Source organism: Rhineura floridana, chromosome 2 (assembly GCF_030035675.1).
Source record: "Rhineura floridana isolate rRhiFlo1 chromosome 2, rRhiFlo1.hap2, whole genome shotgun sequence".
Taxonomy (NCBI): Eukaryota; Metazoa; Chordata; class Lepidosauria; order Squamata; family Rhineuridae; genus Rhineura; species Rhineura floridana.
The window spans coordinates 171,383,175-171,410,586 of NC_084481.1; the positions used below are offsets into that span (position 1 = coordinate 171,383,175).

Genomic DNA, 27,412 nt, shown 5'->3' on the forward strand with positions numbered 1-27,412 from the left:
CGTTACAATAACGATATAGATATATATAGTACAAGAGACAGTAATCTAATTATGTCTGCTAGGTACTATGTAGGTTTCAAGTTGCACATGAGGACTGCTGGGACAAAGAAGGAAATAATGGTTGATCCCCATTTTTTACAGTATAAAACCTGGGGGGGGGGAGAGAGACACAGACAGACACAAAAATCCCTTGTTAGATAGAGAAAAGAAGGAAAGAGAAATATTGGGGACAGTTGACTTCTATTCTTAATTGATGGTATTTCTATGCTGCCCCACAATCTAAATTTTCTAGATAGCCTATATAAACGTCGTATATTATTAATATAATAAAAACAAGTACAGTATAAAACACATCACAGCAAAGATTAAGCAATACCATTAAAAAGAAACAGAACTTAAAAGTCTTTTAAACAGCCAGAACCTCGACACCCTTTAAAAAGCCTAGCAGGGGAGAAAAAAGTCTTCACCCCGCATCAAAAAGAAGAGAAAGCAGGATTTTGGTCACTTCAGTATGGACCAGGGTGACTTCCCTTGCTTTTTGTGTGTCTTGCAGAATAGTTCCAGGAGTGAGGTGTCAGGAGGAGTCATAGGATAAACCAGGTCCTCTTATGGAGCTACAACTGGTTTAAAAACAGGAAGCAAAGGCAAGAACAGGAGAGTTTTTACAATAGAGGGAAGTGAGTGAGTCTCCAAAGGATCTCTACTGGGAATTGTGCTGTCTAGATGACTTTTAAAAATTATTAGACCAATCTAGAGAGGACTGGTTTATGAAGGGCTATTCACTACAACAACTACATGGAACATGTAATTTAAATACAAACTACCATGCCCTCTCAGTGGGATTCCAAGCAACTGGCATGTACGTAGGTGGGCGGGAGAGCCAGTTCTTCATCTCCAGAAAAAGTTAGATCGTGTGAAGCCGCTTTCCCCGAGAGCGCAGAGGGGAGGCTCATAGAGTTGTTTTTCCAGACCTTCGGAAAGCATCAGAGTAGCTGCTTCTAGGTCGGAAGTCGGGGAGAAGCAGAAGCGGTTTTTCGGTGGCTCCTGGCCCGCCTTGCTGTGAATGGAGATCACGAGCCCTACTCGACAAACCAGCCACGTTGTGACAGCCCCAAGCGCCGCTTGTGGGAGCGCTGGGCGCCTAGAGGAACCCCTATTGGCTAGCTCGTCCGAGCGCGTCACGAGAGGGGCGTGGCTCCCATCAGCTGTTTGGGTAATGCCAGGAAGCAAGTGTATTTTGGAAACAATGCCGTGTGGTGCTAGCGGCGGCGGTGGCGCCTGAGGTTGCAGCCCGGGGACTTTCCGGCTCCCGCGCTTTCCTCTGGCCGCTCTTGCTGGCGCTGCAGCAGCAGATCAGATGAGGGTTCCGCTTTTGAGGGTTCGCTGATCCCCGCCTTGCAGCGCGCGATCCCGGCGATTCCTGTCTCTTGTCTAAGGTAGACACTCGCTGGCCGCAAAGCCCAGACAGCAGTCCCTCCTAGGCCGAGTCGTAATTAGGGCAGCAGGTCAGTGGGGACGGGGGTGGTGGTGGTTAGTATTATATTTGATCTGTGACAAGAGTTTCCCGCAGAATGCGGAAAGCGAGTTCACTCCTGATAGCATCGCGCTCTTTGATCAGATCTTCATTTGAAGTTTTAACGGGGTTTTGTGTTTCCTTAGTATCGATCGTTACTCGCTAGACTTCAGTATAAAGTGGACTAAGTTTAGATAAATGAATGAATCCCCTGAAGGGCTTTATTTGAGATATACACATCAGAGGCTTGGTGCTTACAGCTCTGAGATGTCAGTGTACTGTGAGCTAATAACTATTTTATTTTATTTATATCCCACCCTTTCTCCCAGAAGGAGCCCAGGGTGGCAAACAAAAAACACTAAAAGTACTTTAAAACATCTTAAAAACAAAAGACTTTAAAACATGTTAAAACAAAACAACTATTTAAAAAATCGTAAAGAGCAGTAATTAAAGCATGGGAGCAAAGGGTATTACACCCCTCCCAAATCTCTGTGCTACATTTTCCTGCGGGAGGGTGCTTTTGTTTTTGATCTTGCTTTAAAATTTCAGTGTCTAACATTAAGAAAAATGTTTGTTGACAAATATTTATCTGCGTAAACTTTTATTTGCATACATCACAAAATTGGGATCTCATGAGGTCACCCATTATTATCCCTTGTTCGCTTTTTCACCTAATTTTCCAGGGAAGAAAGTCTTTACCGGGAACGATTGAGCAGAATGAAAAGTATCAATGATCAATGTAGCTCAATTTCAGATGAAGGTTGTCACCTTTTTTTCTGGCAAGGCTTCTGTGCCTCTAAAACAGCTGCTTGATAGAAACTAAAAAGAAAAACTTGGTGTTGGATTTCTGTCCGTCTTGTAGCTGTTAGCTACTATTTTTCTGAGCAGGGATCTTATTTCAGAAAAAGTGAGCAAGCTAGTGGTACCACAGAAACTGTCAGTTATCTCAATGGTTCATAACCATTTCCTTCACTGAGGCTTCTTGGCGTGCCTTAAAGAATATATTTCAATTCATCATTCACTATATAGAGAAATACTTGAGCCCCTTGAGAGTCATCAGTAGTAAACGGATCTTGAACTCTTCCCACAGAGCAATAGATCACGCACATACCAAAAGGAGCGGATATTTTAACCTGCTGGTTTGACTAGTGTTGCTAATAAAAAAAGGAGTAATTTGTTTTAGGTAGTTTGGCCACTAATATGCCGTGAAAGAAATACTTAACTAAAGGATCAGATGACTTTATGTACCAGATGTGCTATGAAAAGTACTGTGTTTGTCAAATCATCTCAATAACTTGGGGGTTTCTTTTGTATGTGCGCGACCGTATGTGTTTTGTAAGAATGCCTTTTGGCCTCATCCTGAACTGAAACAGTGCATTTCAGCCTTAAAAGATACCCCTGCAGGACAGAAGGAGAAGTTAAAAAGGAATTGTGAAGTCCTAAAACTAAGTCCAGCTTGCTTTGTTTTGGTTAACTGGCGGCCACGTGTGTTATAGCCCTCCCTCTGTCCTTCCTCATTGCTCCTTTCCTAAGAGCAGGCAAGTGGTTGTAATGTTTTGTTGAATTCTTGTTTTTGTTAGGGAATGCTGGAGGGAGACTGAAGAATGTATGTATTGTGTAGCTCCCAACAGGTGCTTCCAAGTTGGAGAACTGCGGCACTATTTTAATTTTTTTTTTAAGGTGGTTGCTGAACTGACTTTCTTCTTTCAAAAGGACAGGATTATTATGTGTTATGCTTCAACAGCTCTATCAGGAAATTTAGAGCTGGTTAAATGGGGCACTCAGGCAGTCCCCCATCCAGTTGCTGACCAGGCTGGGATTTTCTAAATGCTATAAATATAAAAGCATCAATCCGTCTTCCTAAGTGATTTGTAGGGCAAACCATGCCTAGGCTATATGTTTCTTATCCTTCAATAGTCAGGATTTCTGTCATTTAAAAACTTTCTCCTTGTTAAAGCTTACTTATTTGTATCCTGTCCTACTTCCAAGGTTCACAGACTGGTATGTTAGCCTCCCAGTCTTGTGAAGCAGATAGCCTGAAAGAGTGGGGAGCTCCCCCAAGCTTCATAGCACAGCAGGGCCCTGCAGGAGCTTCTTTCTCACAACCAAGCCCAATGTCCCAAACCACACAATCAATTCTAGGGACTTTTCTCTAGGTGTGAGCCCCACTGAACACAGCAGACCTTGCTTCTTGGTAACCATGCACAGAATTGCTTTGTGAGTGAACACTTTGGCTTTGAGATCTACTGTGCATAGAATCTTGTTAACAAGTAGGAGGGAACTTGTGATTGTCAAGAAGTTGTTGGATTCCATCTCCCATCAGACCCAGGTAGCATGGCTAGTCATCAGGCATGATGCGAGCTGTAGTCCAACAACACCTGGAGAGCTACAGGTTCCCCATCACTGCTATAGACCTCTACAAGTTTGTTGTTTATAGTTAACTTAATTACTGAGATACATGGTGTAAGGCCCTGACTACAGTGGCAGCTAGTGTCTATAGACATTTATGGAGATTTGGGGTCCACCCTACTGAATATCGTCTACAGCCATACTACCCTGAACACGCCCGATCTTGTCTGATCTCAGAAGCTAAGCAGGGTCAGACCTGGTTGGTACTTGGATGGGAGACTGCCTGGAATACCGGGTGCTGTAGGCTTAGAGGAAGACAATGGTAAACCACTTCTGAATACCTCTTACCGTGAAAACCCTATGAATATGTGGGGGGGGGGAAGATTCATATGGTCGCCATAAGTCATAATCGACTTGAAGGCATATAACAACAACTTCTGGATAACCATCCATCTATATAAGGTTGAATGTAGGGCTTATTGTAAGCACTTGGGAGTGCTAAAGAGGACCAACAACATCCTTTCTACCTCCAGCCCCCATAGTTTAGAATAGAACTGGCTCAGTTCTCTTCTTCTTTATGTTTATTGCCACTCATCCTTCCACTTCCAACTTAGGCCCAGTCTATACATGTAGCAGAATGCTGCGATAGTATCCTAGGGTAGTAAAGTGGACTGCACTATTTCAGACAGCAGGGATGCATATTATTTTTGTATTCTACATCTCTCTCAAATAAGTAAAATTTATAATAACAGGGATACAGTTACTGTAAACCACCCAGAGAGCTTCGGCTATGGGTCGATATGTAAATAAAATAAATAAATATAGGCTCTGGCCCCTCCCACTCCTCCAAACAGAAACAGCAGTATTGTCGGCATTTTAACAAAGAGCGACCTTAAAAAATGTGATCCATACCTGCAGTTTGAAATGGTAGAGTCCATTCCACCACCTCCCAAGAACATAGAGAAGCTGAGAAGATTCTCCTCAGAATGTGTATTGTGAGCTTCCAATGTGACTTGCAGGAAAAGGCAGATCACATGATGCTCCTCCGAATCTGGACCAAGACAATATTGCTCTTACTGCCACAGACAGTGGTATATATGTTTACTCCTATTCCACTGTTCATTATCTGCAATCTTCATCTCTCCTTTTATACTGTAGATATGGTGCATGCAGATTCTGGAACTGTGAGCTTTATAGCACAGTTTTGTGTATGCAGTGTGTGTATGCATATAAATAAAGAAGTATGACCCATTAAATCTTCACTGACAATGGGACATTTCCCAGGGTAAGGATGTTTAGGATTAAAGCCACCCAGTATTAACTTGCACATCTTGACCCTGAAGTAAGCTCTGCTGTGTTCAACTCTCCCAAGTAGCGCACATTAGATTGCAATCTTCAAGCATTATACTGGGGTGTGTCTCTCCATTTTGCTCTCCCTAGAGACCTTAGGACATGGATTGTTAAATAGTCTCCTGTGCTGATGTTCTATATTTGGGCTCTTGACTTACCTTAATTCTCTTGAAGTAAATTCAGGAAGAATGTTGTTTATGCTGCCATTTACTAGCCTTGATTTAAAGTTCCTCTTATGCCTGGATAAACCATACATCTTGCCACCCTGGACTCCTACTGGGAGGAAGGGCGGGATATAAATCAAATAATAAATAAATGAATAATAAATAAAATCAATGCCCCTTGTATGGGTCTGAATTGTGGGCTATAACTGAAATGAATATCTGATCAGTCAGTTTAATAAAGATGCACCATATAGGTTGAATCATGTTTCTTCAAACCTAAGTTAAATTTCTCTCTGTAGTGCAGGTATCTAGAATTGGGCTAGATTTCCAGCTGAATCCTATACATGTTTAGTCAGAAGTAAGTCCCTCTGATTTCCATGAAACTTACTCCCAAGTAAGTATGCAACATCCTTTTGTGTCAAGGCTCCTGTGAAGTAGCCTAACTGCACGTTATATTGCACAAACCACAGCAAAAACAAATGACCCAAGGATTGAATTTCACTTCCTTGTTCAGGATTTGGAGGCTTTTATTTGTATGTGTGTGCGTGTTTAGATTATGCTAGCTTTACAAGGAATAAGAAGAGACTAATTGCTGGTTGTAAGGAGCTTTAAAAAACAGTTCATTGCCTTCTCTTGTAATCTCTGACCCAAGGACATGCCAGCGGACATCTCTGGTTTTATACATTCAAACATTTTATGGAGCTACTAAAAGGAATTGAACCCTTTTTTTTTTTGTCTCAGCTTTTTTTCAGAGTAGGGAAGGATCACCAAAAACTTATTTTGAGCTGTACACTTTTTACTGGGAAGGGAGGGATATTTTGATTTGGAATTTCACTGGAAGAGTATTTCATGCAGGATTATTATTATTTATTTATTATTTATTAAATTTATATCCCACCCTTCATCCCAGTAGAAGCCCAGGGTGGCAAACAAAAGCACTAAAACACTCTGAAACATCATAAAAACAGACATTAAAATATATTAAAACAAAACATCTTTAAAAACATTTTTAAGCCTTAAAGACATCTTAGGATAAGGCTGTAAATGCTCCTAGCCACGATTAGGGTTGCCGGGTTCATGGCCTGAGGCTGATCCTGTATCTTTAGGAGAAGAGAAAGTCAGCCAAGTGTTCTTGCAACTCTGTAATGGGAAAAACCACAAGGTGGAATTCTCCCTTCCCTCTGCACAACCTTTAAAGAGACAGAAGACCTCTTGGTTGCCAGGCCTAGGAACTGTAGTTTGTTAAGGGTACTGGGAATGGTTAGAAGACTGCCTATTCTCCTCAGAGAGCTACAATTCCCGAAGTTGTTTAAAACTCAGTCCCTTTCTTAGGGAAATCTGGGAATTGTAGCTCAGAGGAAAATAGGGGTCTCTGAATAACTCTCAGCTTTAACAAACTGCAGTTCCCAGGATTCTTTAGGGGAAACCATGACTGTTTAAAGTGGTGCAATAGTGCTTTAAACTTGTACGTTACATAATAATAATAATAATTTAATTTATGTGTCGCCTATCTGGCCAGTGGCCACTCTAGGCGACGTACAACTCAGTTACAATAAAATACATCATAATAATACAATACAAACGATAAAAATTATAAAACAATGACAGTTCAGAGTAATAGGCAATTAGTCATAGAGATTAACCCTCCCCGTAAGTCCCGAAGGCCTGTCTGAAAAGCCAGGTCTTCAAGGCCTGGCGGAATACATTCAGGGAAGGGGCATGCCGGAGATCATACGGGAGGGAGTTCCAGAGAGTGGGGGCCGCCACTGAGAATGCCCTCTCTCTAGTCCCCACCAACCTAGCTGTTTTAGTTGGCGGGACTGAGAGAAGGCCCTGTGTGGCTGATCTTGTCGGGCGGCATAATTGGTGGCGTTGGAGGCGCTCCATCAGATAAGCTGGGCCGAGACCATGTAGGGATTTAAAGGTTAATACCAACACCTTGAATTGGGCCCGGAAAACAACTGGAAGCCAGTGCAGATCGAACAACACTGGAGTGATGTGCTCCCGGCGACGACAATTTGTAAGTAGTCGAGCCGCCGCATTTTGTATAAGTTGTAGTTTCCGGACCGTTTTCAAGGGTAGCCCCATGTAGAGCGCATTACAGTAATCCAAACGAGAGGTGACCAGGGCATGTACCACCAATGGGAGCTGATGAACAGGAAGGTAGGGTTGCAGTCTACGTATGAGGTGTAATTGATACCAAGCTGCCCGGCTCACTGCCGAGATCTGAGCCTCCATGGACAGCTTGGAATCCAGAACAACCCCAAGGCTGCGGACCTGGTCCTTTAGGGGCAGTTTCACCCCATCGAACATCAAGTCACTATCTCCCAACCTTCCCTTGTCCCCCACGAGTAGCACCTCGGTCTTATCAGGATTCAGTTTCAACCTGTTCCTTCCCATCCATCCACTCACGGATTCCAGGCACTTGGACATGGTCTCCACAGCCAACTCTGGTGAGGATTTAAACGAGAGATAGAGCTGAGTGTCATCCGCATATTGGTGACACTGCAGCCCAAATCTCCTAATGATTGTCCCCAGCGGCTTCATATAGATATTAAATAGCATGGGAGAGAGGATAGAGCCCTGTGGCACACCACAATTGAGAGGCCAAGGGTCTGAAACCTCTTCCCCCAATGCTACTTGTTGATGCCTATCGGAGAGAAAGGAGCGGAACCACTGCAGTACAGTGCCTCCTATTCCCAATCCCTCCAGGCGATGTAGAAGGATACTGTGGTCAACAGTATCAAAAGCCGCTGAGAGATCGAGGAGGACAAGAAAGGTGAATTCTCCCCTATCTAATGCCCTCCTCATATCATCCACCAGAGCGACCAAGGCTGTTTCAGTTCCATGTCCAGTCCTGAAACCCGATTGGTATGGATCTAAATAATCCGTTTCATCCAAGTGTGCCGACAGCTGATTAGCCACCACTCGCTCAATGACTTTGCCCAAGAATGGTAAATTTGAAATTGGGTGAAAGTTGTTCAAAACTTGGGGATCCAAGGAGGGCTTCTTTAAGATGGGCTTTACAATTGCCTCCTTGAGGGCTAATGGCATTACACCCTCCTCCAGGGATGCATTAACCACCGCCTTAATCCCCTCGCCCAATTTCTCTTTGCAGCTCACAAGGAGCCACGACGGGCAAGGATCATTTAGACATGTGGTAGGCTTCACAGTTGAGAGCACCTTGTCCACATCCTCAGAAGGGAGAGGCCGAAACCGATCCCATTTGACCGGCTTGCAACTGGCCAACTCTGGTTCAGTTACTGTATCCACGGCGTACGGGATCAAGTTCCGCAAGTGTTCGATTTTGTCAGCAAAGTGCTTTGCTAATTTGTCACAGGAGGCTTTTGACTGTTCCAAGGGTTCCTGAGCAACTGGACCGACCAGGCTTCGGACCACTTGGAACAACCTCCTGGGACAGCACTCTGCGGACGCAATGGAGGCAGCAAATAACTTCTTCTTTTCTGCCTTCACTGCCACTTGATAGGCAGCTATTGCTGCTCTAACCTGTGTCCAGACATCTTCGGAACGTGATTTCCGCCACCGGCGTTCTAGTCGTCTCACCTCCTGTCTCAGATTACGCAACCGTGGTGTATACCATGGTGCTAACTGAGTTCTGTTCAGGGGGAGAGGACGTTTCGGAGCCACCCGGTCCAATGCTCTGGTGATTCCCTCATTCCACTCTATCACCAGGGCATCGACCGGGCGGCCTTCAGCAGGTTCCAATTCCCCAAGCGCAGTCAGGAATCCTTCTGGATCCATCAGGCGCCTGGGGCGGACCATTCTAATAGGTCCTTTTCCCCTGCGGAGGGAGTGTGGCATCGAGAAGTCTATATTTACCAGATAGTGATCTGACCATGACACAGGGGTGGAAGAAACCACCCCCAACTTCAGAGCACTTCCCTCCCCTCCCAGGACAAACATAAGGTGGAGAGCATGACCGGCTACATGGGTGGGCCCAATATTACTAAGGTGCAGTTCCCAGGAAGCCATGGTTTCCAGGAAATCCCGAGGGGCTCCAGTGAGAGCAGTCTCGGCATGTACGTTGAAGTCACCCAGCACTAATAATTCTGGGGACAACGCCCGTACAGCCGAGACATAAGAACATAAGAAGAGCCTGCTGGATCAGGCCAGTGGCCCATCTAGTCCAGCATCCTGTTCTCACAGTGGCCAACCAGGTGCCTGGGGGAAGCCTGCAAGCAGGACCCGAGTGCAAGAACACTCTCCCCTCCTGAGGCTTCCGGCAACTGGTTTTCAGAAGCATGCTGCCTCTGACTAGGGTGGCACAGCACAGCCATCACGTCTAGTAGCCATTGATAGCCCAGCACCTCGGCCAGGGAGTCTGCTGTGCAGTGGGGTGGGCGGTACACAAGCAGGATCCTTGTTTTATCCATCTCTTGCTTACCTGTCTGGGCTGATGTGTCCTGCCACACACCCTCAGTTACTGCAGTGGAGTGCAAATTGGTGTTAGTGTCTTATGTCCTGAGGGAGGGTACCTGTTAGGGTTCTGGAAGGAGAAGTGTTAGCAATGTGTGCAAGTTCCCATATAGGCTCAGGAGGGAAATGTTTTTGCAAAGTGTCTCCTTTTGTGCAAACTGCTCTTTCTCCCTGTTTCTCCTCACCAGAGTTCCTACTTGTGAGCTATAATGTGGGTGTGACATGCTATGTGTCCTGTCAGCTGACTTGTGGTCACCTTGTGTGGGGGTTTATATTGTGGCATTGGTGTGCTGTGATTGGGTGCTGAGTTGCACCATATCCTGTGCTCTTTCTTAGCGGTCACTGAGGTAGGGCAGCTATTTATTTTTAATTTCTTCTCATCAAAATGACTGGGCCTGCATCAGGGCAGGGGCTGGTGTGAAATTCTGCAGTTGACAGGGGCATGGCTATGGATTGAAGGGTTTTATCATGGATGGAGATCCTGTGGATTGCCAGAGCTTGTTGGATTCCCACTCCCATCAGCCTCAGCAGGCAGGGTCAATTGGCAGGACTGATGGCCGTGCTCTCTGCGTTGCCTACATCTCATCGTGTTGCAGCTGTTTCACCAGTAGAACAACTCTGCCAGAATGTCTGTCTCTGCATCCACCATTATAGCAAGACTCTTGCCAAATCCCATAGCCCTCAGCTAGCAGGTCATTATAAGATTGTGCAAACCCCCAAGTGTGCTTAGCGAAACAAAACTAACAGTACAGTGCTAAGACAGACGTGTACTTTCAGCCTGGTCAGCTGATCATTTTACCGCACATTCTACCACACTTCATGTGTGGTATAATCTTCCTCATCTCACTCTTTTTTTTTTTTTTTAGAAAAGCAGCTCACAACATATATACTATTCAAATGGGAAAAATCATCACTCAGTGGTAAAGCAGATCCTTTGCACGCGAAAGGTCCCAGGTTCAGTTTCCAGCATTTTTCATTAAAAGACTTCTCTGGAGAGCCATTTCTAGTCAGAGTAGACAATACTGGACTAGATGAATAGCCTGATAAGACAGCTTTCCATGCTCTTAAGGAAGATACAGTTGAAAATATAAAACAACAATCAAACAATTTTGGAAAAATTAAATAAGGCAGCAGTAAAAAACAATATTAAAACCATCTGAGAGTTCCATCATCAAATATAAAAATCAGATTTATGAGCTGAAAAAGCTTCCTCCCAAACAAAGAGTTTTTTACCTGGATGAATGGACCTGCCTAGGCTTAGAGAACAAGTCAGAAGACACACTAGAGCTGAGACAGACCTTGTTGTTCTACTAAGGATTATTTAGAAAAGAAAGTCCTTTATATTCCTTCCTGCATAAGAGGAGCCAGTGGCCAGTCTGGGTGAGTGGAGCCAGGCCAGAAGAAAGTAATCCTATCTCCATTAAGAAACAGTTGTACTCAGTAGGTGTTTTATTGATCCCTTTATATTGGCAATTATAGGTTCATCTCCTGCCTTTCCTTCTTGACTAAGATGTTTTGAGTTGCCAGTGGCCTATCTGCTCCAAGTTCTTTTAGATTATAAAAGTTATTTACGCCCATTTTGATCTTGGTTTGGAATGGAAACTGTCTGGTTACACTGACAACCAATCTACACTGGGAGAGGGATAGGTGATATGGGAGCAAGTTGATTCTAGGTTTCAGTATTATTAAGTATGACATCTGTGAACACCTGTGTTGAGTGGGAATTACATTGCAGTGATTTTGCTCATACCTTGAGGGGACATGAAAAAGCATCATTTTAAAAATTATTCTTATTATATTTTTGCTCCCAAGAAGAAGCAAGAAGGGAAATTTGCTATGCCTCTCCAGTGGCGTGGGGCAATCTCTTTCTGCCTGAAGAACTGACCAACCATTTTTGAAAGATGAGCAGTGCCACACAACTCTTAATCACCTGACATCGTATGACTTCAGGTGGTTCAAATGTCAAGCCATGAGCAGGCAGAGGTTTATCTCCAATTTTAGGACTGTGGTACTTTGCCCAAAGACTGAATATAAAAGATCCCTTCTCTCTGATCTTAGCGCTTACTGCCTACATTGGAGATAACAGATCTCTAAGCCTGATGTCATATGACATCATGGTTTCCCAAAAATGACTTTGCGAACCAAATTCAGAAGACTGGCAGATCTAATTAGGCCTGTGGGCTGGAGGTACCCTACCTCTGCTCTTCAGGCAGCAGAACGTCTTGGTCTGGCCCTGATAGTGGATCAGGATCTAATGACTTTCAAGAAAGAAATGGGAAATAAAAACACATACTTGGTTCATAGAAATTATAATTCATTTTCTATATTCTGAATGTGATTTTAAGAGCATTTATTTGGAAGTGATTTAGCATTGAATTCAGTGGGAATTCACTTTCAGGGAGTCAGAGCATTTTTCAAGTAGACTTTCATGCATTTGTGGGAGAACGTAACAGAGAGAGGATGTACAAAAGCTGTGTATACAATGCTTTAGTTGGGAAGTATATGAAATGTCATCTAGCAATTCAGTGAGAAGGCTCCTTCCTCCACCCCTAGTAGGTTATAATCCAGGTTCTTCCATTAATTGTTCATTAGTAAGTCCCAACTTTTCAACCCCTTCCCACAAGAAAAACCTTTAGAATTTGCATCCAGGAAATACAGATTTCTGTGGCAAGCATACAAACATCATATGAATTTGTTAGGGCAGCTTGTGGAAGTTCTGCCAGTGTTATGTTGTCATCCTGTGAAGCTGAGTTATGTAGAGCCAGAATATGGTGGATAATGGAAAGAAAGAGTCAGAACAGTTGAGGCACTGGGTGAGGAGCCTGGCAACTGTGTTGGGCATGAAGTGGGGCATTGCATAAAGGGAAGCAGATTCACAAGTTGCACTTCAACCAACAGAAACTGCTTGAAGCCTACGAAAATAGGGACATTTAGACTGATCATGTGACTAAGGAGTTGAGGTGGGAACACTGGCTCTACCCTCAGTGTCCTCTGTGTATTGGGCATGCATGCTCCATCCCCATGCTTCCCGTGTTGAGTGGAAAGGTCTGAAGGGGGCTTCTAAGCATGTTCAGCTGAACAGAATCCTTCTTCTGATTGGGATCCCTGATAAAACAGGGCTCCCAACTGCAAGGAGTCTTCTAAGTGCATTAACCAAATGTGCTTCAAAGTTCTCTTCAGACCATTACATTAAACAGATCGAACAAGGTGAGGGAGAGAGTGCCTCAGGTGACATATTTGGATGTTGATATATGTGTATAATCTCAGCAAAAGATGCCATTTGGATTTCTTGTCTTAGATACCAAAAGGTCCTGATCCAATCCTGCTTGATCGTCAAAAGTTTCAGCAGCATTTCCTGGTACTTTGCAGATCCTGCTAGTTGTGACTAGGACCTAACACCTTCTGTTCCAGTTCTGTTCTTCAGATACATCCATCAGACCTAACACCTTCAAACATTTTTGTGATTGCAGAATCTTCAAAGTTTATCAAGAACTTTAAATTCTAATTGCTGGGTATGGAAGGTCCATATGCTTGTATATGTGGCTGTGGCAAGCTAGCATGGTGCTTGGATTTTAAAATATTTTTCTTAGTCTTTTTCCTTATGGCTATCTAGTTCTTTAAAAGTACGAACCTTTAAATGGCATTTTGTTTTTCTACTTTCTCCTTGTTAGATGAGGAGAGCTTGTCCAATTGGCCTCCATCATTTATTTGGTTTTCCAAATTTAATTCATAGGCTTCTTTGTGAAAAAGCATGAATTCTCTCTAGAATACTCTTGGTGCTATAATTCAGTGGTATCTTATCTATTTTCTTTCTTTCATTTTTAATTGCAGGTGAAATGGATTCCTCTGACTACCTGGAGGACGATTTCTCCAATCTAGATGGGCTAGATGATGATGTGTTCCATTCTGAAGATTGTGGACTTGCCAGTCAGCCCAATGAGATGACCTTTCCTGGCATTTTCACCCAGAGCAAATCTTACAACTGCCTTCTGGGGAGATTCCAGCTGTTCCCACTTACACACTGTTGTGGCCCAGGCTCCAGGCATGCCAAGCAGCAAGACAAGGCAACGCAAACCCTCAACCCACCCTCTTCCAGCCACGATGTCATGTTGCCTTGTGGAGTCACTGAAGAGCCCCAGAGACTCTTCTATGGTAAGAATGCTAGGATGTTTCTTTGCTTTTGCACTCAAGAAAGTGTCACTTGTTAGTATCTGCAGCATTCTTGAGTTTCTTCTTATTCTTATGAGGAAATATAGTTCTTTCTATTAATACCTTTGCCATCAGGTTGTATAGTACAAAGGACTGAACTTGGAGGATATTGAAATCCGTATCGTCAATATTACACGATGATGCATGAAACTGGATTTACTAAAACACAATTTGTTACATCTTCAGCATTCCAAAAACCTCATATTTTTACCATTTTAAACAAGCACATATCTACACCTCGTGGAACTTGGACTAATGCTGAAATAGCACATTTAATGATAGTTCTGGTTTAATTTGTTCTAACACACAATTATTTGTCTTTTTCGCAGTCCATGGTATGCGCAAAGCTCTCCTCCAACACCACATTTCAAATGAGTTGATTTTTCTCTTATCCGCTTTTTTCACTGTCCAACTTTTACATCCATACACAGAGATTGGGAATACCATGGTCTGAATGATCCTGGTTTTAGTGTTCAGTGATACATCTTTGCATTTGAGGACCTTTTCTAGTTCTGTCACAGCTGCCCTCCCCAGTCCTAGCCTTCTTCTGATTTCTTGACTATTGTCCCCATTTTGGTTAATGACTGTGCCAAGGTATTGATAATCCTTGACAAGTTCAATGTCCTCATTGTCAACTGTAAAGTTGCATAAATCTTCTGTTGACATTACATTAGTCTTTTTGATGTTCAGCTGTAGTCCTGCTTTTGTGCTTTCTTCTTTAACTTTTATCAGCATTCGTTTTAAATCATTACTGGTTTCTACTAGTAGTATGGTATCGTCTGCATATCTTAAATTATTGATATTTCTCCCTCCAATTTTCACACGTCCTTCATCTTGGTCCAATCCTGCTTTCCGTATGATATGTTTTACGTATAGATTAAATAAATAGGGTGATAAAATGCATCCCTGTCTCACACCCTTTCTGATTGCGAACCAATCGGTTTCTCCATATTCTGTCCTTACAGTAGCCTCTTGTCCAGAGTATAGGTTTCACATCAGGACAATCAGATGCTGTGGCACCCCCATTTCTTTTAAAGCATTCCATAGTTTTTCATGATCTACACAGTCAAAGGCTTTGCTGTAATCTATAAAGCACAGGGTGATTTTCTTCTGAAATTCCTTGGTCCGTTCCATTATCCAACATATGTTTGCGATATGATCTCTGATGCTTCTTCCCTTTCTAAATCCAGCTTGAACATCTGGCATTTCTTGCTCCATATATGGTAAGAGCCTTTGTTGTAGAATCTTGAGCATTACTTTACTTGCATGGGATATTAAGGCAATAGTTAGATAATTACGGCGTTCCCTGGGGTCCCCTTTATTTGGAATTGGGATGTATATGGAACGCTTCCAGTCTGTGGGCCATTGTTTAGTTTTCCATATTTCATGACAGCTTTTTGTCAAAATTTGGACTGATTCAGTCTCAGTGGCTTGTAGCAGCTCTATTAGTATGCTGTCTATTCCTGGTGCTTTGTTTCTTCCAAGTATTTTATTTCATCATACAGTTCCTCCATGAATGAATCTATCATCCTGTCATCTCTTTTATAGAGTTCTTCAGTGTATTGCTTTCTGGTGGTTTTCGCTTTTCGGCGGGGGCCTGGAACAGAACCTGCTGTATGAGTGGGGCCCTACTGTATTTCATCTCGGTCAGTCATTGTGTTCCCCTGTTGATTATTCAACATTCCTACTCTTGGTTTAAATTTGCCTTTCATTTCTCTAATCTTTTGGAATAGGGCTCTTGTTCTTCCCTTTTTGTTGTCCTCTTCTATTTCTATACAGTAACTATTGTAATAGTTCTCTTTGTTCCTATGTACTAGTCGCTGTATTGTTGCATTTAGGGTTCTGACTGTGTTTCTATCTCCTCTTGCTTTTGCTTTCCTTCTCTCTTTAACCATTTAAAGAGTTGCTTCAGTCATCCATTGAGGTCTTTCTCTCTTTTTAACTAAAGGTAATGTCTTTTTTCATTCTTCCCTGATAATGTCTCTGATTTCACTCCATAGTTCTTCTGGTTCTCTGTCAACTAAGTTTAAAGCCTCAAACCTGTTCCTTATTTGATCTTTATATTCTTCTGGAATGTTATTTAAATTGTATTTTGGCATTATGATTACTTTGTTCTTCTTCTTTAGCTTTACTCTGATTTTCGATATTACCAGTTCATGATCTGTACCGCAGCCTGCTCCTGGTCTTGTTTTTGCAGAAAGTATGGAACTTCTCCATCTTCTGCTACCAGTTATATAATCAATTTTATTCCTATATTGACCATTTGGTGATGTCCACATGTACAATCGTCTTTTCGGTTGCTCAAAAAATGTGTTTGCAAGAAACAAATCATTGGCTTCACAGAATTCAATAAGTCTTTCTCCTGCTTCATTTCTGTCTCCTAAGCCCCATTTCCCTACAATTCCTAGTTCTTCTCTGTTCCCTACTTTTGCATTCCAGTCCCCCATGATTATTATCACATCTTATTTTGGTGTGTGATCAATTTCTTCCTGTATTTCTGCGTAAAATCTCTCCAATTCCTCTTCTCCTGCATTTGCTGTTGGAGCATAGACTTGGATGATGGCTATGTTAATATGTTTCCCATTTAATCTTATTGATATCACTCGCTCAGACCTTGCGTTATAGCTCCTAATTGCTTTTGCTACATCACTTCTCACTATTAAAGCAACCCCTCTTCTTAATTTCTCATTTCCTGCATAAAATATTTTGTAGTTGCCTGATTAAAAATGTCCCATTCCTGTCCATTTTAATTCACTCACCCCAAGTATTGTAATGTTGATACGTTCCATTTCTTGCTTGACAATTTCTAACTTATTTATTCAGAAATTTAATTGAATTATTTTTATTATTTAAATTTATATCCCTCCCTTCCTCCCAGTAGGAGCACAGGGCAGCAAACAAAAACACTAAAACACTCTAAAACATCATAAAAACCAGACATTAAAAGATATTAAAACAAAACATCTTTAAAAACATATTAACACAAAACACCTTTAACTACTTAAAAGACTTGTTGAAAGAGGAAGGAATTAGTCTGGGCCCTGACAGAGATTATGGTTTCTTTGCATATTATAAACATTCATTATTGCCGTCTCTTTAAGAACTTAGCATCTGACAGAGTTTGTCACCTATGACAGCTCGTGCCATTTTGTAGTAAAAAAGCCTTCTTAATAGTCTCAGGGTGTCATCAAACACATTTCTACCCCACTCCGGGTTATTTTGCAGTCTCCCCCCTCACACTTTGCAGTTAAGGCTGCAACATTTAATTGATTAACTGGCTAGATTAGGAGCACAATCCTATGCATGTCTACTCAGAAGTAAGTCCCATTGGGTGCAGCGGGACTTACTCCCAAATAAGTAGGTATAGGATTGCAGCCTACCTGATTGAAAATATTTTGTTTAAAGAGTGCACCTATTGAACTAGGCAGAGGATCTTTTTAAAAGGTGCTAATTCTTTTTAAAATAACAGTACATGCATGGGAGGGGCAGAAAGAGATGGGCAGCAACTTGGAAAAGGCATTTGCTTTTTTTTCTTGAGTGCTATTTTTCTAACCATATGCAGATTGAATGAGTTTACAGACAATTCTGCCATCAAGCCCTTGGCAGGGAATTAACTGTGTTGCTCCAGGGCTGACAGTACTTTAGGATTAAGGGAAGGGGTCAGAGGAATGGAGAGGTTCACAGCATCCAATGACCCTCCCCAGGAGCTTAGAATTGTTCCCTTAAATTCATATGGTTAATTAACTAATAATAACAACAACGCGTTAGTCCTATTTGCAATTAAGTCAACAAATAAATATCAAGTTGCACAATTAATTCCAATAGCATAACTGGGGCAATTCCAAGTTCCGTGACTCTGCTTTTGCTCACCACTATTTCTGTTTTCTTTAAGAAGAATAATGTAGTAGTTAGGATGTGTGTGTGTCCTTTTGGGGGACTATTTAATATTTTTATGTGTGCTCCAAAAAGCTATTGTTGTAGCAAGGCCTCTTTCAAGCTGCCACCCAAATGACACTTCTCAGGAGATTCAATGAACTGTATTTGCTTAGAGCAGGGATGGGGGAATCTATGACCCTCCAGATGTTGCTGGACTGCAATACCCATCAGCCCTGGCCAGCCCCGTGGCATATGGTTGGGGATAATGAAAGCTGTAGTTCAGCAAATTCTGAAGGACCACAGCTTCCCCATTCTTGGCTTAAAGACTAAAAGCAAAGTCTCAGATAATATGCTGAAGGTGTCTCAAATATGTCTCACATATGAAACAAGGTAATCTTGGTTATGATACTTTTTGCTATAGAGTTTAACTATATTCTCTTATGGTGTGTTGTTTTATAGCACATGATGAGAGGCTGTAAGCTATCTTCTCTGATGTTTGGCAGGGAATGCTGGGTACCGTTTACATGTCAACCCAATTGGTTTCTCATTGAATCCACACCTCCAGGAGGAACCTCGGGAGAGTCCGCAAGAACTGCAAACTGAAGTTCAGATTGCGCGGAAGTTACAGTGCATTGCAGACCAGTTTCACAGGCTTCACCTACAGAGGGTAGGCTGTCTTTTGGGCAAGGAAAGTGGGGTGTTGGTGGTGGAGTGTGGTACATAATTCATTGGCAAGGATGCTTTGAGATTACCTTGGCTGGCCAAATGTGTTACCTCTTCTTTTTCCACTGTGTAGTCAATTTTTTTTGCATTACTGTTAATAACATTCAATTGAGAAATTGTTTCTTTTAACCGTATTTCATCTTTGCCTGATAGTTTTTTTAAGAACTAGTATTCTATTTTGTTTTTCTGTTTTTAGGCCTCCCTAATCCAAAGCACCATATCGCATAACGATATTAGTTTTTTATATAAAGTCAGCTACCCTTGCAACATGAGTAGGGCCCATGAGGAGCTATACAGATAGAAGCTTGATTCTAAATGGTCCTCATTAAGTTTTGTAGGACAAAGACAGAAGCCAGCAAAACTGTTGAGGAAGGGGCCAGACTGCTCTTCTCAAGAAACTGTGGGTTAGCTTATGTAGGGGCAATTTTAACCACACCGCAGTGATGTGTCTCAGTACATATCTTTGGATTCTCACTTGTAACCCCCCTGCTCATCCAGCTCCACAACTTCAACTATCCAAAAGTCTCTTGCTCACTCAAACAACTCTCCACTTGCAAAATCATAGAGCTGGAAGGGTTCTTGGAGCTCATCTAGTCTAAGCACCTGCTCAGTGTAGGATCTACAATGCAGTATCCTTAGTTACCTTAAGTGAAGGTGTGCCCACCAAGGCAGTCTGTTCTACTATTGAACAGTTTTTACCATTAGGAGGATTTTCCTAACGTTTAGCCAAAATTTGCTTCCGTACAATTTCTATCAGTTGGCTCTAGCCCTACCTTCTGGAGCAACAGAAAACAAGCTTCTCCCTTACTATGTCTTACACATGGAATTGTATTCAAGAATACCTGTGTGATGCCCTTGCCTTTACTTTCTCCAAATCCCTCTTCTAAACCCACTTTTCCACATCAAGTCTCTGGTACAACTCTTAGTCCTCATGTCCCAGTCTGGAGGTAGCCAACGTGGTGCCCTCTGGACATTGGACTCCCAACTCCCATCAGCCCCAGCCAGCATGGCCAGTGGGTAGGAATAAAGGGCCCTTCTGGCAGGAAGGGTGGGATATAAATTTAATAAATAAATAGTCCAACAACATCTGGAAGGCACCATGTTGGCTACACCTGCCCTGGTGTAACTAAGCAGTAGTATGTGCAACTGAAATGATCACACATTCTTCCTGTGTCTATCCTTGTCTCCCATTTTCCTCCTCTTCTGTGCTGTGCTGTGTCTCCTGTGTTTACTTTCTTGATGGTGAGCCCTTGAATGCAACGAATTGTCCTCTCGTTCTTTGAAAAGTACCATGTACCTAAAGAGCACTAAATAAAGTAGTAGTAGTAAGATCCTCCGTGGCGCAGAGTGGTAAGCGGCGGTAATGCAGCTGAAGCTCTGCTTACTGCTGGAGTTCAATTCCAACGAAAGGAGGAAGTCGAATCTCCGGTAAAAGGGGTCAAGGTCCACTCAGCCTTCCATCCATCCGTGGTCGGTAAAATGAGTACCCGGCATATGCTGGGGGGTAAAGAAAGGCCGGGGTTGCAACTGGCAATCCCACCCCATATATACGGTCTGCCTAGTAAACGTTGCAAGACGTCACCCTAAGAGTCGGAAACGACTCACACTATAAGTGCGGGGACACCTTTACCTGTAGTAGTAGTAGTAGTAGTAGTAGTGGTAGTAGTAGTAGTATTTAGCGAATGGCTACTTTTCCTCATGGGGTGAATGCTTCGGAGCAGCCCTTGGGCACCTTGTTGCACTAGGAGCCAAATATGTCCCGTGGATGAACTAGATTTTTCAGCGGGATCACACAGAAGAGTGTAATGTGTCTCTCTTTATGTAGACACACGCAGGTGTACCCTGCATCCCTAAAGGGATCCCCTCCCTTGCCCATCCCATCTGTCAACATGCTACCATATGGTGTAAATGTAAAAGGCCTGGTTTTGGGTTTCAGTAGTTTGCATTCCAAACTATGCTTCTGTCATGGAGAGGAAAGAGTGGGTAATGCAGAAGCCTCCATCATGCCCCTCCCTCAGTCCACTGTTTTGCCTGTGACTTTTTCCTTCATCTCCCCTTTTCTTGGCTCCCAACCCAAGGATTCTCCTCTGTCCTGCCAACTCCAACATCTCATTTCAATTCACAACACAACACACTGAGGAACTGCTGCTATTTTCAAAAAGGTTGCCAGACACTAACAGAATTTTAGCTGTATCCAGAATACCTCTCTTTGTTCTACCTCTTTCCCACCCTATCATTGGTTCTGGGGTAGATTAACAGTAATAACACTTAACATTTGTATAGTGCTTTTAAGTGTTTTGTGCTGCTTCACAAGCATTTTCTAGTTGCAGTCATTACAGTAACCCTATAAGGTAAGTTAGTATCATTATCCCCCCTACCTCAGATGAGGGGGACTGAGACAGACAGTTTGAGAGAGGATCTTGCCTAAGGCCACTTAGTGAGTTCTTTGCAGACGTGGGATTTGAACTAGAGACATCCACTTAGCTACCCTGTCTCTACTGAGTTGGGCTAGAGTGCAGTGTACAGTATTGGTATACTCACTAAAGGATCCTGGCTCCAATCCACTATTTAGTATTGCTTTTTATTTAAACTTCTTTGGAAGAAAAGGCACCTGCAGAACCACCAGGTGTCAGTTTCACCTTGGACTTTTCTCCTTTTATAGTATGTCCTAAACCAAAGGAAGAAAATGTAAGGCCTTGAACTTCTGGCCCCTCTTCTTTGCAGTCTGAGTGGAGGTAAAGTGACCTCTAGTCATGAGATGGTCCCTCTGCTTTGCATCTCTCCCCCTTACTTCTGAGTAAATTACCCTCACTGCTACTTCAATGGGTCTCTCCCTTCCCAGCCCACGTAGAACGTTCTCAAACAGAAATCTCAGTGCTGCAACAAAGATAAAAAATTCCCAGAATTCTTTGGGGGAGAGCCAGGACCGTTAAAACCAGTTTGCTTTAACATACCCAGAACAATCCTATCAGGACCTGGGCAGGTTTCCACTCCAGCTGAGAAGAATTACACGCCAGAGCTTATCATTGCTGTGGGTTCTGCTTCGCTTCTAAAGATGAGTACATGTTGTGTCACAAGGCCAAAGCTTTGGTCAGGGGCCAGGGATTTCTGTAACTGAGCATGCCAAACTTTCTAAGAAGGAAACCTGCACTTTTTATGGCTTTTTGTAAGATAGGATGTTCATTTGAGCTGTTTTAATGCACGTAAATGAAGGCACAGGAGTTGCAGTGTTTCACTGTGGATGTTTCCAACTGGACAGGAGTGGGATTACAATTCAGGAAGCTCTTGCAGTTTTGGATAGTATCGGAAATGAATCTGGGCAGTGGCTGCAGAGGGTGAGAGTGTGACATTCTGCAGCCATGGGTATTTCCTATAGGAATTCTGTGACCACTACCAAGTTCTGTGCAAATGTAGGATCAACCCAGGGGAAAGGATGTGCATGCCCACTATTTGTGACGATCATCTGATGTGGTGCCAGAGATTCACACTGCAACTGTCCATTGGTTATCTCAGAATCTCATGCCACCGTCATGCTTTTTCTCTCCCCCTCCCTTCCCAAGGCTTCTTTCTACAATGTTGGGGTGTGGCTGCAATTGAGCAAAGTAGTTGGGGAGGTTCCAAGGCAAAAGAGTGCAGCCTCCGAAATTCTTTGATCTAAGAAAGCAGGATTTCCAAAGGCAATGTGAAAAAAGGGTTAACTGGAGCATTTAAAACTTACTCATCAAATTGTCATGTGGCATTCTAGTTTATTGCTTTCTGTGAATATGTTACATCCACCTGATTGATGGGGAGGGATTTTTAAAAATCTTTTCTTCCTTCTACCCTCCCAGCCCCCTTTGGACATCATCCTCTCTTATTTTTTCCCTTAGACAGTATTTCTTCAAGATCCATCCTTAATGTCATCTCTGGTGTAGCTAACTTTGCCCAGTGCAGCAAAGGTTAACAGGGTGACTCTTTTTTCCCCTCCTGTCAAGAGTCCTGAAGGGAAGCCGTAGAACTGGTTGTAACTCGACGCTTTCCATCTGGGGAGTGTAGCTATCCGATGTCTTTGTCTGGGAAATGTGTCCAAGAATGCCCCAGGAGGAAAAATAAAATAAAAGCTGTAATCAAAAAAAGAAAGTTGGCAGGTCTCCTCCCCTTTTCTTTTTTGGGCAAGAAGTATGTGTGTATTGCCGTGGCATCGAGAGCTTCTGAGGAACGACTGCAGAGCAAAAGTAGTGTGCGAAAAGCTTGGAGACAGAGGCAGGAGAATGGCGTGTCAGCCAAGCATGTGGAAGAGTTAGTAAATAAAAGCATCCCTCTTTACTACAACCTCATGCAGCCAAGAGAGGAGGGGCTCTTTCTCTTTCAGCTGAAATAACAGAGTGTTGTAAAAGAGAGGGAGAGTACTAGTTGACCATTTTTCTTTTTTTAAAAAAAGGTAGGAGACAGAAAGTAACCCTGAACACAGATGGGAAAGAACTTAACCTGTGGGTCGTCATCACTCAGTCTTTGGACTGATATTGGCCCTCTTGTAGGGAAACTTAGTGTTTTGTATGGAACTATGTTTGAAACCATTGAAGGCTTTATTTATTGCTGTGCTTATGCTAATACCGTCTTTTCCTTCCCGCCTCACTCTTCGCCAATTTTCTCCTCTCATTTTTGGCAAAGATAACAGACTGCTGTCCAGCTGCTACTCTCTGTATATTATTAGAGGGAATGTCTGTGGCCAGGAAGACTGTGACTTGCCCATGTGGTTGCCTCAGACTGGTTCAATGGCTCAAAATGGCATTTTCAGAGCAATCCAAAAAGTGGTCAAAGGCTATGGCAAGCAGCTTACATCCTGCTTCACTGACAGAACAGCAGTATGCCACTGGATTAGATGTGCCTCTGGTGGTGTCCTCGGTAGGACCTGAAAGAGAGCAATCTAAAAGTGGGACAGGACAACCTTGTATCCAAGGACCAAAGCTCCCCTACAGGCTCATGGATCTGGCCTGATACTGTGCCAGCTAGTATAACTGGTTTCTCTTCCACTACAGTCAGTGGCCGGGGGGGGGGGCACAAAAAAGAAGAGGAAGAAAAAACCGCTCTGCCTCCTTCCCTGGCCTCCGTGAGCTGCCAGGTCTTTGGATGTGACAGAAAAACTGCCAAAGGCTACCCCTCACCCGCACCCCCTAATAGAACCATAACCTAAATAAAATGAATATTGTTAGTTAGGGTTCATTAAGAAAAGGGATCAAAAATAAAACAGCCAATATTTTAATTGTGTTAAAGAAATCTATGGTGCAGCTGTTTTTATAACTGAGAATAGTTATAAGAATACTGTGTACAATTCTGGTTGCCTCAGTTCAAAAAGGACGTCTAGAGCTGGAGAAGGTGAAGCAAAGGGAAACCAAAATGGTCAAGGAATTGAGGCAACTCGCTTCTGAGAAAATATTATAGTATATGGGCCATTTAGCTTAGGGAAAAGTGAGTAAGGGGGGGCACATGAAGAGGTGAACAAAACTATGTATAGTGTGGAGAAAGTAGATAGGGAGACATTTTTCTCCTCTCATAATACTGGGATTGTTGGTCATCCAATAAAGCTGAATGGTGAGAGATTCAGGAGAGGTACTTCTTCACACAGCACATAGTTAATGGAATTTGCTCCCACAAGATGTAATGATAGCCACCAACTTGGATGCTTTAAAGGGGGGGGATAGACAAGTTAATGGAGAAGAAAGCTATCAACAGCTTCTAGCAACAATGGCTATGTACTACCTCTGATATAGGAGTGGTATGTCCCTGAATATCAGTTCCTGAAGAGCCTGAGTAAGGAGAATGAACTTGCGCCTTTATCTCACTTGTGGGCTTCCCATAAGCATCTGGTTAGCCAGTGGACTAGTTGGGCCTTTGGTCTGATCCAGAAGGGCTCTACTTATGTTTTTTAAAATCAGAGCTGCAGTTTGTTTAAATGCTACTTGATTAATCATACGAGTTTTAATATATTATTGATTAAATTTGTGTTATGTATTAAAAGTTATTTCTGAAGCAAGATGTATATGTTCTTTGTTTTTAAAGTATTTCTTTATTTACTTACTAGATTTCTTACCCGCCCTTCACCATAAGATCCCTGGGTGGGTTACAGCAATAGAATATGGAATTATAAGAACAATTATAGTACACACTTGTTATAGACAGCACCATCTTAGAAATGACATTCCCTCCTATGTGAGCAAAGAGGAATGCTTCTTTGAGATGATAGCTGTCATCCGTCGTTTTTATAATCTGCTGTCCAATTAGTTGGTGACACTTTCTTAGTAGTTCAAAATTTTGATTTGAACAAAATCAATTAATCTTCCTGATTACTCAATTAAACGTTCTAGCCCTATTTAAAATATATATAACGAAACTATTCCCAGTTATAAGAACAGTTAGTTGATGGAATAAATTGCTGAGGAAAGGTGTGTTTCCTTTTGACTGAAAATATTTTTAATATAATGACTGGAAAAGCATCTATTGAACACAACAGTGTTTAATGTTCCTGGCTAGAGGACCACTGAGGTCCATTCTAGTTTCACATGCTGTGCCCCAGAATTCTTCAAAAATGTAGGTGTTGAACAGTGATTGAGCAGAGACATTTGTAGGAAAGGTTTCATGTATGTGACTATACAGTTGTAACAATTTTGAAAGATCTGATCTGCATAGGTTGCACATTTCTTTCCTTGCTCAGGCATCTTGATCATTATTCAGTGACCAAGAGTTCATCTAAATATCAAGAGTTTATCTAATCCTTTCTTAAACCTTACAGTCCCTAGAATGTTACCTGTTAAACTTTAAAGGAGGTGGTGGTAGGTGGTACAAATTATTATTATTAATTTATTAATTGTCTTTCACATATGTGTCAGGGCAATGTACAAACATACTATAAAAACAGCTAAAAATAGTTTTAAAAACTGTACAAAAAACAACTCAATATAGGTGTTCATTTTGTATTGTTTTTAAACTTGACGCAGAGACCTTTTCATCCAGCAGGAAAATGTGTTACTGGAGAGTGAGAATTTTTTGTAAACTTATAAAACAAGGCAAACTGCAGAGCTATTCTTTGAGTTCTAAGACTATCCAAACTCAAGAAAAGAACTAAAGAATATGAAGAGGCTTCCAGCATTAAATATGTACATAAATCCACATGCATATTATTCTTGGGAGTAGTTTCATTAGAGCTTAAACTGCCACCAGGCTCATTTTCAAGAAGATATACTCAACTCCTTTGCTCTTTTAATGTATTGGAAAAATGGCCCTCACTTTAATATTTAAGACAAATTCTGTTTACGATACTCTTTTCCTTCCTTTGGTAGTATGTCAAAGCACATTAATCCATCTTTTTAAAACATTAAAAAATTATTGAGCCATTTTGAGGTTCACACATCTTTATCTCCAGGGCTTGGACTTTGTTGCATGATGCCAGCCCATCTAAGGAACAGTTGTTGAATCCTTGGTAGGCAGGACACAGGCTGCAGATGAGCCGCAGACTGGTCCTGTTGTGGTTTACTCAGAAGTAAGTCACTGTTCACTAAAACCTAACCCCTAATAAAAATGCATAGGATTGTAGTTAAGTGTAAGAATCTACCAAATGTTAACTCAACAGTGTACAGTCTTTTAGAACAACAGCAGAAGTAAACAATTTCCCTTTGACTGTATTTTGGCTACAGTCTCATGTAATAGACAGGGAGTCTATAAGAAATGAGAAGCAGTTTATTCCTAGAGTACTGAGGGCTTCATAACTGTCAATAAAATTCAGGAGACCTGACTCCAGTCCCCTGTTCTGGCCTCCAGATCTTGCTGAGATAATGCTTTGGGGCTCCAGGGACATTTATGCTGAAAATGAGTTGTAACTGAGAGCTGTATATATTGACCAATAAAAGTTTATGGCAGTGAGGCAAAAAGGGGAGAAGCACCAACTATTAAATTCCTCTATGCTTCTGCAGAAGCTACACCAAGGGAGGCAAATATGTCATAGCCTTTCATAGGTGTTCTTGTCAATACCAGTAATACTCCCCCCACAAAAGGAATCATTTCCTTGACCCTCTGCTGCCGAATGCTGCTTGCCTTGCACACCATCCCTTTTAAAAAGTTGCTTGTGTGATGCAATGCAACCCCAGGCAATGACAATGAAAAGACACTTGAGCCAAGAACTGTGCCTCTTCAGGCTGCTCATACGTTTTTGGTTTGCTTGTTTTTTTAAAGTTAGACATACGAAGAAAAAATGTTCAGGGCATGTGTCTGTGTATGACTGTGCGTGAGAAATGGAGAAGCTGGGTAGTATTTGCTCTGTGGCCAGCACTGTTTAAATCGCTCTCTATATTTAGCCTCTGAGTCATCACAACTGCTGACAAGAGGCTGAATTAACCGAGACTTTGGTGCTGCACCTGACTGCTGGCCTTTGTGTGTTTCCAACAGAGTGGGAGTGTGGCTCTGTCTAAAGATTTTCTGAGTAGCTTCCACCAGCAGACATGAAAGTTCTACTTCTACCTTCAGTTTTGTGTAATATAAGTAGAGGCCACTCCCTCCTTGTTGGGGCATCAGCTAAGAGGGAAAGATTGTCTGGGTCAAAAGATCCGTACCCATTGGTTTCTTAGGAACAGAAGGATGTTTTTGCATGCCCTGTAAAATAAAGTTGTTACAGGCAAGATAAGCCTTGTGCTTATTTCTTTGGCAATCTGCTTTCATTGACTTGCTTGCACTAAATCTAAGAGCAAGTTAGGAACAGATTCTCAGACCTAGATTCCTGCAGAAAGCATCAGTGTGCCACATCAATGCATACTTAGTAGAT

At 42.3% G+C, this 27,412-nt stretch overlaps 1 protein-coding gene and 1 pseudogene across 5 annotated transcripts in view; both read left to right on the plus strand.

Annotated features, from left to right (window-relative positions):
• BMF (Bcl2 modifying factor) overlaps positions 1-27,412 on the plus strand; it is an 84,686-nt gene that overhangs the window by 37,829 nt on the left and 19,445 nt on the right. For 2 of the 5 annotated variants that reach the window (XM_061611460.1, XM_061611463.1), the window contains exons 2-3: positions 13,645-13,965; positions 18,402-18,565. In XM_061611460.1, coding sequence (XP_061467444.1) covers positions 13,645-13,965; positions 18,402-18,565 — 485 coding nt within the window. Of the gene's footprint in view, positions 1-1,253; positions 1,506-13,644; positions 13,966-18,401; positions 18,566-22,490; positions 22,719-27,412 lie in introns of those variants that run through there. The other 3 variants (XM_061611464.1, XM_061611461.1, XM_061611462.1) reach the window with 3 other exon arrangements.
• Positions 4,052-4,169, plus strand: LOC133378517 (5S ribosomal RNA; annotated as a pseudogene).